The sequence below is a fragment of the Salvia hispanica genome, chromosome 1 (genome assembly GCF_029641045.1).
Source record: "Salvia hispanica isolate PSC_SH4W2 chromosome 1, Shi_PSC_v1, whole genome shotgun sequence".
In the NCBI taxonomy this organism is placed as follows: Eukaryota; Viridiplantae; Streptophyta; class Magnoliopsida; order Lamiales; family Lamiaceae; genus Salvia; species Salvia hispanica.
The window spans coordinates 9,138,011-9,152,247 of NC_142692.1; the positions used below are offsets into that span (position 1 = coordinate 9,138,011).

At 32.7% G+C, this 14,237-nt stretch overlaps 2 protein-coding genes across 2 annotated transcripts; both read right to left on the reverse strand.

Annotated features, from left to right (window-relative positions):
• Positions 1-1,630: 1,630 nt before the first annotated feature.
• Positions 1,631-2,074, reverse strand: LOC125198022 (uncharacterized). Its single transcript, XM_048096487.2, has one exon. The coding sequence runs from the start codon at positions 2,072-2,074 to the stop codon at positions 1,631-1,633; it is 444 nt and encodes a 147-aa protein (XP_047952444.1).
• Positions 2,075-3,285: 1,211 nt separating this feature from the next.
• Positions 3,286-5,374, reverse strand: LOC125198025 (small COPII coat GTPase SAR1A). The gene is made up of 3 exons (XM_048096489.2): positions 5,111-5,374; positions 4,848-4,979; positions 3,286-3,849 (listed from the first exon to the last, which is right to left on the reverse strand). Exons 1-3 carry the CDS (start codon positions 5,237-5,239, stop codon positions 3,529-3,531), a joined length of 582 nt encoding a protein of 193 aa, XP_047952446.1. The 5' UTR covers positions 5,240-5,374; the 3' UTR covers positions 3,286-3,528.
• Positions 5,375-14,237: the final 8,863 nt, after the last annotated feature.

Consider the following 14,237-nt stretch of genomic DNA (forward strand, 5'->3'; position numbering starts at 1 on the left):
TTTATTCGTTCAAATAATCTTATTCTATCTATTTCACGTATGCCCTTTTTTGTTATTTTTTATTTATGTTACTACACCTACAATTGATATTAAAATTGTTTCAATGTTGAATATGAAATGTTTCATTACAGTGGGTTGAGACAAATTGTACTCACTCCGTCCCGCTTTAGGAGTCCCGGTTGATTAATTTTGGGCGTCCTGCTTTAGGAGTCCTGGTTGAGATAAATTAATAAAAAAATGCATAGAAAGTGTTAAAAGTGTTAATAGTGGGTCCCAACATCCACTATAATATTTATTTATTGGACACTCAATTAAAAGTGGGTCCTAACATCCACTACAACATTTATTTATTACACACTCAAACACTTTTTTCTTAAAACATTTTGTTCGGCATGACCGAGACTCCTAAAGCGGGACGGAGAGAGTATAATTCAATAATCTGTTTGTTGTTTTTTATAATGTTTTTAATTGTTTATAATTTTATTAATATTATCTTTAATTAATTCATATTCTTTAAAGAAATATATTTTCATATTATTTTCAATATATCTTTATTTTAATCTATTAAACTGTAATTTTATCTTTATTATTTTTGAAATTTTTTTGTCCCGTACATAGCACGGGTGGTAACACTAGTACTTATAAAAGACAAAGATGAAAGAGAAGAAGTTATTTTGTTAACACCGTTATATTAGGCAGGGTAACGACTCGAGAAATCAAAGTGTTGGGCCACCTGAAATAAAAGGTGTATTTGGAATTGGGCTATGTTGTGGAAGTCTGAATTCTCTTGTTACTCGGCCCGACTCGACATGGAGATTTATCCCTCCATGCAATAAATATTGCGTACCTAACATTTAGGCGTCAGCAAAAAAAATATCAGAAAATTAAATATCTGAATTGAACTAAACCAATTTTAAAATTTTGTTCGAATTTTTTTGGACTATAAGTGTCGCTAAGTTTAGAGAAATATCTGAATTTATTTTTAATTTTCTTATTTCGGAATTTTGGATTAATGCGTGATACATTTTTATTATGATAAAGGTATTTAGATCAAATTATCTATCTATAATCAATAAGGATTAAGGAATGTCATATTTTGCCTTAGGTTTAAAAAAATAAATGGCAAATAGCTATAAATCACAATTCTGACTGCATATTAAATCCATTAATATGTAGACTTGATCAAAAAAATTACAAATAAGAAAATTATCTCGGTCCATTTGTGATTTTCCAATTTTATAGTTAATTCAATTTAATTTTTTGAATTTTCCCAGTTTTGGTTTGTTAGGAGTTCTATATTGTTATAAATTTTGTGTTTTCGGTTTGTATCAATTTTTATTTTGTTTTCAATATTCTGAGTTCGATTTAATTTAGATTTGGATTTGATTCGATTTTGTTTAGAAAAAAAAATTGATTTTTATGTTAGGATCAAACCAAACATTAGGCCTTTTCTAAATAACACTACTACCAAACCAGTTACAAAAAAATGGAGTCCGAAGTCATTGAATCACTAGTGATATTGAATAAACGGTAGCACATTCACAAAATCGGGGCGAATTATTACTAGGGAGTAGTACATAGGTGAAGGATTTAAAAAAAGATAATCCGAAACCTTATAGAATTGAATTGATTAGAGTAAAATTCCCTCGTGAATAGGTTCCAAAGCAGGTTTCCACTGCTTCACTCGATGATTCCCACGCCCAATCTCTTCTCCTAATACTACTCTATCACAACCCTCCTCCGGAAGAACTCTGGAACTACGTCGTTTCGATCTCCTCCCGCTGCAAAACCACTCGATAGCCTCCATCTCCGAATCCGCAACCCTTCCGTTCACTCTACTCACCGGAATCACTACATAAACCCCGCCGCCGATCAAATTCTCGTCGGCTTTTATGGCGGAGAATCGGCGATCGCGCCGGAGTTCACTAATCGGAGAAACTAGGCGGCCGGGCTCTTCGAGCATGAGGTCGGCGGCCGTGGTCGGGAGAGCGAGCAGGCGAACCGTTCCCCGTTGAAGATCGATGAGTTTTGCTGTGTTGGGCTGGGCGGTGATGCAAGAGCTGATGTTTCCCATATACTAATTCAAGACTGAATACTAATCTCAAATTCAAAGATATTGCTTTGCTTGTGTTTTGAATCTTTTGATGAATGAATGCTTGAATTGAAGTAGTGTATTTATAGGAATGGAATAGAGAGTAGAGACTAGAGAGTGTGTGTGTTGACTCGAAAAGCGTGTTGATCGTTGAAGATTACTAGTGGAAGATTACTAGTGGAGTGACAGCGTCCACAACTACCACCACATATTTATTCAAATATTCCTTATTGTTTGTTGTGAATATTGTGTTAAGTGAGAGTGGACTTTGTGTTAATACTGTGTTTTATTTCATTTTTCTGTAGATTATATTTTTTTAGCCATATCCAATCTACCATAGTATCAAGTTTGCCACGTAAGGACAAGAAGTTATACGTACTATTTAACTTTTTTAGAGACTTGTATAAGTGTATGTTTGTTGGGGGTTAATAATCGAATCATTAGTATGACCTTAGATGGTATTATCAATTTAATCCCTTTTTGTAACAATTTTATTAAAATGAGAAAAAAATGTGAAAAGATATCATAAGTAAAAATGAGACTAATTTCATGGATAAATGGAAAGATAATCTTATTTTTACTTGTTTGAAACAATTAAATTAATTCATAGTATAAGTTAAAGAGATTGAAATAAAATTATTAAGTTGAAAAACTAAAAATATAAAGGATGTACAAGTTGAAGAGATTGAGTTTTTCAAGTTATTAATTTTATCTCAGTCTCTTTAATTTGTATCAATTTAATTAATTTTATTTCAAAATTTGGGATTAAACTAATAAATTGTTTTGAACCGTTTTCTCTTCCTTTAGGATGAGAAAACTTGTAATGGAACTGGGCAAATGAACATTTGGAGACTAATTCAACATATAGTAGTAGTTTTTACTATTTCAAACTTCAAAGTGAAAGATGCGTTAGTAGAGCACTATAAGTCTATAAGGTCCATACCTTTCTGGCACGTAAATTACACTTTGATTTATTTAATAGGAGTAGGAAAGATGATTAGGTGAGTCGTGAATGTAAATTTAAGTTTTAACTGGCAGTGTTTACCACGTAAGGTCAGATTACATCTATAAAGTTACCAAATTCAAGCTTAAAAAAAAGATGATAATACTACATAGAGAGCAAAAGCATTAGTACTTATTTTCTACGAAGAAGAGAGCATAAGACTTGAGCTTTAACAAAAACAGGGACTATATAAAGCTGCAAAGACCTCCAAATTTATAAGAAGACAATTATACAGAGATCATTCAGGTTCGACTACTTAACTTACAAACCCAGCAACGCATGTCATACAAGTTTTAACAACTAACAAACTGAATCAACCTGAAACAAACCAAATATTCCCACCATTTTTTGTCCATCTCTTCCGGCTCAAGCTGTGTCCTTCCTTATCAACGAGAACGGACAAACCTTTTAGGCGTTTTCTTGATGACAAAGCCTAATTTATATATTGAGAGACCCACTTGAAGCCGTCACCATAGCCCATTTTGCGCACAATGCTGCACATGAACACCTCCAACGGGCGCACATTTGAATCTGCAAGGTTCACCTTCCCCTTGCCGGTGGTTACACCAGTTAGGCCAAGGTGGTAACGCAACTCGTCTTCAGAGGCAGCATATGGTATGTCAATCTTGTTTCCCAAAATGAGAAATGGAACAGTGGCCAGTGCTTCATCAGAGAGGAGTGCATCTAGTTCCTTCTTGGATTCTGCAAAACGCTCTTTATCATAAGCATCAACCAGGTAAACAACAGCATCAACCTGTGGAACCACAACACTGTTAGTGTGCAAACTCTCGAGTCTCGATTATGAATTTTCTTAGAGAAATACGAGCAGGCTATAATCATACTCCACTTAACAATTCAGTTGGCATTTCTTTGGAACTATATATCTACATTCAGGGATAATTTTTAAAAAATGAAACAAATAGGAGCAGCATTTTATAGAAAGTTAGTAATGAATATCTGCCTTACCATAGAAGTCAAGAATTGATTCCAAGTTTCCAACATCTCCCAAAATCACATTATCCTCAAATGCGCTGCACCTTGAACAATCTCATGTAGTATATCATTTTAACAATCATATACTTTTTTTGCGAAGTATATCATCTTACACTCCTGGTGTGATAGAGATATAGCTTTAAAGGAGGGAGTACTAGTATTTTCATCAGCTTAGGCTAACAAAACGATCATTATCATGTCGGGAAATTTTAACCCTTGTTCCCTGATTAATTTTTTCAAATTCATAAAAATTCTCTTGGCCCTATTTTCCGATCAGTGAGGTTCCACTAGATGCTTCCCACTAAATAATTATACCAAAGAATCTTTGGTATTCCTGTAGGAGTATTTATTTAGTGTGAAGAAAAGTATCAACTACATACATATTTCTAAGATCAGAGCAGGCTGCTTCAAATGCCAAAGACAAGTTCTTCTTCATTTTAGCAGTTATCATTCTCTAATTGATTTAAACAAGTCCTTACTGCAGTCGTAACTCAAAACATCACACTCCACTGATATCTCAACTACTACTGAATTCTCAAACCTTCTGCAGCTACAAACCACGCCACAAAATTATCCAGACCACATTTTCGAATACATAGTAATCAAAATGCTAGCAAATGCAAAGAAAAACAACCCCATCCACAATCAACCTCGTCTCTGTTTCCTCAAATCATACAATCAGTAAATCGCAACAACAAATAAAAAATTATCACAATCAAAGCCACATTCATCGACATTTAACAGCAAAATGAAATGTACCTTGGCGTAATAATCCTTCCAAACTCTACGCGCGATTTGATGCCCTCCCAAATCGAACGCCTTGAACTTAATTTTTCCGATGCTCAGCTCTTCTGACGTCGGATACTGCGTGGGCTGATGCTGCACTAATCTCTGCATCAAACAGAAAAACCCCAATTTCAATCAATTCAATTCAACCTAGATCCATCAATCCGCCACAGTCCGCAATCAATCGAATCCTGGCATATTCAATTACTCCTATAAAAAAAAATGTAAAAAATAACCTCGTCCTTGAGCATATGAAGGAGCGTGGTTTTGCCGGCATTATCGAGGCCGAGAAACAGGATCTTGGCCTCCTTTTGCCACAATCCGAGCGAGGCAAGCACACCGTAGAACCAATCCAACAGAAACATTTTCAGTGGAGCGGGATTGGGGTGGATCTGGAGTGTAGCTTAGTGATGGATTTGTGTGTTTCTAGTTTTTGGTTTATGATTTGAGTGTGTGGGTGGGGTGAGAGAGAAAGAGCGATGGGGGTCGGAATATTAATTGCCTTCACTTTGTGGTTCACGTATATTAAATACTTCCAATTCAAAATAAATTTTTTTTATACCCTTAAAAATGACATAGAAACAATATTCTTTTTATTTTTTCACCCCTTTTATTTTACTCTCTTCATCAACTCACATATCAATACTTTATTAAATTTAGTGCCAAAATCTAAATATTTTATATTTATTGGGACGAACGAAACATTCCGTAATACTCTTAACTCCCATTATCATTTAAAAATAGCTATTTTCATTTTATAAAAATGGTTATTTCTTCTTTAACACCTATTAATATTTAACAATGGCTATTTTCCTTTTATAGAATGCTTATTTTTTCTTTGGACAGGATAAATTTGATTAAAGTCGATAACTGATTACTTTATAAGTTATGAATGCTAGGTATCACACCTAATGTTTTGGACCAAATTTTATAAAGTAATTATATGTTTAAGACCAATTTGAATATTAGTCTGTAAATTTTTCAAAAATATAATAACAATTGTGTTTTACTAGAGTAACTAAACGTATAAACTAAAATATTTTATATAATAAAGTTGAATTTTCTAATTTATTTATTTTTCATTATATTTATACAATATAAATTGAAGATTATTTTTTATTTATTTATAGTCCAATTCATCAGACCAGCCCATCAGGTTCACCGTTCACGTCGGTCTTACTTAAATGGGTAAAGCTATGTTTTATTCCATATGCTTTCTAACTAATATTCAAACTTGACCCACTTAATACAAAAATAAAATAAAACAATCTTTACAGCTATAAGCTAAATTTGTCCTTACTCCATAGTCCATATTGACAACACTATCTTTTTATTATTGGCTAATATGCCACCGTATTTTTTGGAAAACCGAGGAATACGCATATGCTATACATCATATACTGGTTTATGATATACTGGCAAAATGTAAAGATATCAATTAATTAGGAGTATTTAGATTGATATACCGACGACTTAAGATTCACCTTCTTCTAAATTTTAATGATTTGGGTTGATATAAGGACATGATTGGCCTATTTCCATATTTTCAATACATTAATTAAGGAACATATTATTGCCATATTTTTAATTAAGAAAGATACTCCCTCCGTCCCATTAAAAATGAAACGTTTTCCTTTTTTGTTTGTCCCATTAAAAATGAAACGTTTCCTAAAATGGAAATAACTTTATCTCTACTTTTTCATCTCTCTTACTTTACTCTCTTTTCTTTAACTCACAAAACAACATTGCATAAAATCTCGTGCCGATTTCCAAATGTTTCATTTTAAGTGGGACGGAGGGAGTATATGATAAAATTTCAAAAGTTAAAATTATATTAGAATTATTTACTTATATACGGAGTACATTGTTGTTGATTAAGGAAATATGAAAAGGTTACTATTATATATATCTTCCATATTTCCAATACATTAATTAAGGAATATATATTCTAACCATATATATCCTACACGTTAATCTTTTTTAGAAAGATATATGCTATATTTTAAAAGTTAAATATATAATATTGGGGCACACTATGGTGACATCTTCATTAAAGTGACAATGTAACATCATTTATAGCCATCAGATCTTGTATATAGATGGCTGAGATTGAATTGTAGAAATAGAGTACGGATTGCTTGGATGTTCACAATTTGTTGCTTACAAGGATAATTATGTCTTTTTCCTGAAATTAAAACCGATACGGAATGGAAAATCTCGGTAAATTAGGGCATTGATTCATATTCTCTTCCAATCACCAATAACTCCCTCCCACTACTTCAAAACTGAATCCATTCTCTCTCCCCAATTGACCTATCTCTCTCCAAACCTCCCCATCAGCGATTTTCGTTGCTCATCGTTACTACCCGCAACTGCTCCAGTAGCGATTTCTCCAATTTCGCGCTTGAATGTTTTTATTAACGAGAAGTTTGCCTCCACTCCCTGCGACTGCTCGATTGGTTCGATTTCCGTTGCTCTTAGTGATTACTTAGGTTCTAATGCATAGTGATTATCGTGCTATTGCTTTTTTTTTTCGGACTGATTATCACCAACATCCCTACTAAATTCATTACGCTTATTGTTTATGTTGATTGGTTCTTGTTTCTATTGTTCCCCCATTTGCTCCATTCCTATCCGACTGATTGCTTACGTTTTGCTGAGCATTAGGAATTGCTTGTTTTAATTGTGTTGGTTGCTTGAAAGAAAAAGATCCACTACACTTTTTAGTAACGGGATCCCGATGGGATTCATACATATTAACGACGTGTTATTAAGCCTTGTTAAATGCTTTGTTGTATTGTAATGCTTGCTTGTTGTGCTACAGACAGAATAATGTGTAGTTCGGTGAGATGTGCTTGGTTCTGTTTTATTCTTTGTTTGGTTGTCATCTACTTTTTTGTGTTTGCTTATTATTGACTGACTACTTGCTTGTTCCGAAGTTAATTATGCTTGTTCTAAAATAAAACCTTATTTTATTTTATTTATTTTATGAAATTAATTGATGTGTATGCGATTTTATGAATGGTTATCTTTCTAATGGTTTGATAATTGATGTGTATGCATTTTTTCAATTTGGTATTTCACTGTATGCAATTTTTTGATTCAGCTTATGCTTTAATTGCTTGATGAGCTTATGGTGAATTGCTTGATTAAACATTATGGATCGCTTTATCTGCACTTAAGCAAGAAATAGTATTGAATTGCTTCACTAAGTTTGATTAAGCTTATGCGTTAATTTCTTGACGAGGCTGTGGTGAATTGCTTGATTAAACATTATAGATTGTTTTATCTACACTTAGGCAAAAAATAGTAGTGACTTGCTTCACTGCGTTTGATTAATTGATTGTCCACATAATACAGATTGCTTGCTTAGAATCAAATTCCAAAAACTGAAATGAATTGCTTGACTAGTGAGTGATAATTGCTTATGTTGTCCAATTTGTGTGCTTGCTCGCGGATGTCAATCTTTTTTATTCATTTGAAAGTGCATCATGTATAGTCGCGAAGATACTGTTTGTTTTACTATGGCTTTGCATTTTATCGTTACTATTGCTTGGTTATTGCTTTTGTTCCACCATTTTATCATAATTGCTTGTTTTATTATGTACAATTGCTTTATAATGGTGGTTGCCTATAATTGTTTCTTGTTTAGTTTCAAATTTTTCATGATTCTGTATTCAATAGTCCAATTGTTTTAGTCGTGCAATGCAGTACTCACTTTTACAATGGTTAGAAAAAGGAAGGCATCCAAAGAGCCTGAGGAAGAGGAGGACCAAAGAAGTCAATCTGTTGAACCTCACAGAGGATCCGAGCGTCATTCCGATGGATATGAACCTCATGAGTTGATCGATAATTTGTTTTGTTTGAATATAGATGGATAGTTTGATGATTTTTTGGTTTAACTAACTCTTCGTTCGTGATGGTTTTTGATTTGTTTCATACTATGATGTTTAATTGCAGAGGGTGATGCATTTTTAACGCAGCTATTACTAAAATGAAATAGAGTGCAGACCTTCCTCGGTAAAGAAGAAATAACCAACAGACAAGCAAACTACCTATTATCGTACGACAATGAAATTGAGTGCTCTAGGGAATGGTTTATAATACATACCGAACTTCGTCTTCACAAATGCAATTTTAACACAGATCTGCAATTGTAAGTACAGAGAAAAGCAATGCGTAATATATAACCAAGCAATTTGATATTCAAAAAACATGTTACACCAAAAATGAATTGGTTTCACCGGAAGGTTGTAGGAGGCAATTTGAGATTGTTGTTGGCTTTTGCGGTGAGTGGGGGTGAGTTTCTTTGGGATTTGTAGGTTGAATGGATTTTATATATCTCTGAAGAGATTTGCGAGAGAGAAAATAATGAAAATAACGTGATTGAAGGATGGTGAATGACCGCTGAAACGTGACTCTCGAAAATACCCTTTCTCAATTTTTTTTCTTTTTTTTTATATAATTTCGCCTGCCATGTGGCAGGCTTAGAACAGTCCGATTTTTATATCCAATGGCAACAATTAGTGGTACAGTGTCACCCAAATTAGCGTTGTCATCTTAACATTTCCCTATAATATTTACTTATATACATTGCCGTTGATTAAGGAGTATTATATAAATCAAACCAGTAAAAGAATTTGAATCATTCCCGTTCCTCTCACTGTCTCACACGCATAAAAATTGCCGGAAAAATTACGCGGTTAAATACATTTCCATAAAAGCAGAAGAAAAACAACATAGAAATCTGATTCTACCCGACTATCGCCGCAAAGCCCTTATTTTGGAGCTCTCCGGGTCATTATTGGCTGCCAAACCCAAAGTAAGAGTTCTTTCTCCATTGCAAAATCAATAATATTTTGTTTTGCTAGACAAACTTTGTGACGATATTAATATGTTGCGATTGTTGAGAAGACATTGGGATGTGATCGGGGAAGTTAATGCTTTCAAATTTGAACAACAATTGTCAAAGTTTCGACTCAACGAGTTAATTTTGTTTCACCAAAAGTTGATTTTGAAGGAACAAATTTATGCTATCTTGTTGGAAATTGTTGTTGGTGTTAAACCTTTGCATTGATTATAACAATCTCTAATAAGATGCCACAAATTTGTTCCTTCAGTGCCAAATTTTGATGAAACAAAGCGTGTTGAAGCTTTGTCAATTGTTGTTCAAATTTGAGTGCATTCGCTTTCCCGATCACATCCCAATATCTTCTTAATAGTTGCGACATACTAATATCGCGACAAAGTTTGTCCTGTAGGAACAGAATTTTGGAGATTACGCAGCGGCAAAGGAATTCTTGTTTTGACTTTGTCAGGCCATAATGATTGCGGAGAGCTTCAAAATAAGGGCATCGCGGCTATCGTCAGGTTAAATCAGATTCCTCTTATTGTTTTTCTTCAGTTTGTGGAGATGTGTTTAGTCGGATATTATTTCGGCAAATGGAATGAGGCATTGGGAAATACATATTGATTTTTTTTATTTAGACTACATTCATATGATATTTCCATGTATTGGTTTCTGTCGAAAATGGGCCGTCTTATTATTGCAACCCTCAGTTAAGGTATAAATCTACTCTACTTATGGCCCATTGCATTTTGATAGTACTATATAACAATTTGTGCAGATGTGAATGCTGCTATAAGTAAATTACTTGTGTCATCTAAGCCCACCAATCTTTTTTTCCTGAGACAGTGGGGCTCCATGATATCTGCAAATTACTCAACATTTAAAAATTTTATTTATAAATAAATACTCTCTCGATGAGAACTGGAACTGCAGATGTGGAAGTTTTTTATTTTTATTATGATTTGTCCAAATTAGGTGTAGTTTTGATGGATTGGATCCATTAAAGCTGATTGGGTTTGAGATATTGTCTATGTAGTGAAGATATTCAATTGTTCCGAAATATAGTAAAGTTTTATCAATATTTTAATATTTGAGCTTATACGAGCGAATTTCACTTATGAATACAGCCCTAGTTTTTTTTTTCCTTTTTTCCATAGGTCTTTCTTAGTAATGGAGTTCAATAAAATATTAATTGTTAATTTTAATAGGTTATTGTAATGTTGCAAATTTGCAATAGCAATGAATAGTGTTAATACTTTTCGATTTGTTACAAAATTGACGATTCTAATTCACGACAGAACATAATAATTACTAATTTTTCTGAAATATATTACTAAAGTAGAGTAAAGTAAAGCGAAGAAACATAGAACTATCCATCCCATTTCCCATAGGTTAGTTGGCGAATTACGTATTCTATATATAATTAGCGTTTTAATTAAATTAAATAGTCAGGCCTGGCAAGCTATGCAATGTAAATACGTTTACATACATGCGCACATGCACTTACACAAATACATGTATGGTAGTATTTTTTTTAGTATGTAATTGCTTTATTTGACTACAGATCACATTTTGGATGTAGTCAAAGGGAATGAATATTTGCATGTTTCCGAAAAAAACATTGAACATTTAATTAGTCAACAATTTCAATATTATAGTTGACTTTGGGTTTCTCAGTCTAAATTCGCTTCTTCACTTTCCCACCGGCGCCATATTATTTTAACCGCTCGAAAATGAAAATAAAAATAAAAATAAAAAGATGTTTGAAATTAATCAGTGTGCTATTAGTTTATAAATAGAAAGGTAATATAAATAAACTTTGGTTGCATGTGCATCCACTGTGTCATAAAATATGCCCTAATTACGACTATTTAAATTGTCAAAATAGATAGTTACGATATGGATTTCAGTAGTTGATAATTATTAATTATCAAGGTGCATGGTGACATTCTTTTAGCAAACCAAATAGGAACGTCACTTGCAAATATCATTGCATTTGTTAGATGACTCAAACAAATTATTTAACAAAAATAGACTGGCCAATTGGTACAACTTTGCAAATAAAAAAAATCTTGAAATACATTTAACAGCCAAATCTAATGTCCAAAACTAGGATTGAAATAGCTAGCACGTTAGCAGTTCAACTAAATTCAGCAAACCGAATCACTCGATCGACAAGTTTTTTCAAAAAAAAGTTAAAATACATATTTCATCAACTCAAGAAATTGATAAAAATCAAAATAAAGCATACGAATTGGTGATAGTCTCTCTCAAAAATAAATTCCAGCTAAAAAGAGCAAGACGTATGAAATGAGGCTGTCACATTGTTGCTTTTCCAAGTGAGTGGCTCCCACGATTTCGGCACATGGCCGGCACGTGCGAGATCCATTCTGCCTCAACACATGTTTCATTGGCTAAACCGGTTACAATATTTCTTGTAGTCATGCCGTCAAAAATTAATACTATGTGTTGAATAATTGTAATTAATTGCTTAAGATATGGGATAAGAGAATCTTTAGGAATTCACAACAGACAATTGCCCCCTCTTACACCAACATGTCTTGAGAATGGGGGCTTTTTTATTTTTATATTTATATTTCTCTCTAGGACATTAGCTCTATTCATCAATTATATATATAGGTATTGGAGATACAATTAACCTTATAGGATCAATGCAGTAAGTTGGGCCTTTTTCATATGCGAAAAAAATTATGGCCCTCTGAACAGATTTATGAGAAGGCTAGCTTGTTTTTACGTATGAGTTTTTAATTAGTTGTTGGTTTATTGGTGTCATTGGTTGGGAAGTTGAGAAGGTGTTCATTGTTATTGTTGATAATGCTTCATCAAATTAAATGATGTTGCATTAGGTTATTTGATATAAAAACTTTAGAAATTGCATTCATGTGAATATGATTAAATGCATTGTTCATTTATTCGATGTAGTGGTGCAACATGATTTCATTTTAATCATGATATAGAGGTATTATCTCACCTTAATGCAACTATATATTCATAATTAATTCAATAATAGTAGTACTTTTTTAAAACAATACGATACACAACTCATACCCATTTCGAATCCAACGTCCATAGTTTTAAATTTTAAATGAAAAAAAAATTATTGTAGCGCCGAAAGAATTAATATTCTTTCATTCCTTCAGTTTCCAGCTATGCTCTTATAATTATAAGTATTCCTACTTTCTATTATTTCGTTTTAGTTTTTGTGGGACATTGACAATTTCCTAGTTGTCGATATACTATTGCCACATGTGTAAGACTCACAACCTTAACCCAAAATACATTAATATCTATGTTAGTTATGCTATAACTTATAACAACATAAAGGCGGCTGGTCGATATTAATCGACTAAATCTACAACAATAAGCCAATTAAATTTCACTTTTATTTTGATTTCGGTAGAAGACTACGAAAAATTGAATCTTAGACTTATACTCAATTTTATGAATAAAAGGTGACATCATAATAAGCATCTTAACTTGATCTAGAGGATCTTGAAGTATATTTTTAAACTAAATTACATTAATACTACTTTTTAGTCATGAAATTCGAAAGGTGCAATGCTAACCATTCTTGCAAACGTTCCCTCACATAGTCACATAGACGATATAGTAGTAGAAGCTTCTTCATTATAATAATAGCAATATAAATAAATGAAATCTTCACTTATAATAACGTATAATAGCAATAATAAGTAAATATATATGATTTTTTTTTATTTTTTTGTACAAAAGTGCATATATTAATAGAAAAGAATAATGTCCGATCTGGCAAAGCCAATTATAGGCGAATGCCTAATTCAAGTTTATCATGGAAATTGAGTTATTGGAATTGTCATATTCCAAAAATTGATTACAGAGAGGAACGTGGTATGTGTTGTTTTGTACTTTAAACTTTATCATGTTCGTGGTATGTCTTCTGCTTTATTAAATGTTATATCAAACATAGTATTTTTCATAAAATAGTGGGGACAAATGTACCATTAATAAAACAGACATTTTTTTTTTCAATCTGGGGTCTTGGCAGGGTTGTCAAATATTAATCAAAAAAGAAAATAGTCTAGTCATTCTTTTTTAGCCTTGATTACATATTTATAAACTTTAACAAAAAAATATTTTTTGTCCTAATGACCTCATAATAGTTTACAATGTCAAATATAGGAAGAGGCAAATAAATGTGAAATAGTCAAATTGGTGGAGCATAGAGGCCAAACAATTGGTTGCTGCAAAATACAGGTGACGATTAGATGGAATTAAAAATTGAATTATTCAAATGATTTAGGATGGTTTACGGATGGTCGTATTAATAATACAACCTGCAAACTATTAGCTGTATTAATAATAATAAGGAATGGTTGTAATGTAAGAAAACCTATGCTATCTATGGTCAGCCTCTGGCTATTTGTGTTTTTTAGGAAGGAAAATCCCCCCTGATGTTGGATAGGGGACATCAATTTCAACTACTAGTATACATAGCATTATTGGCAATTTTAAAA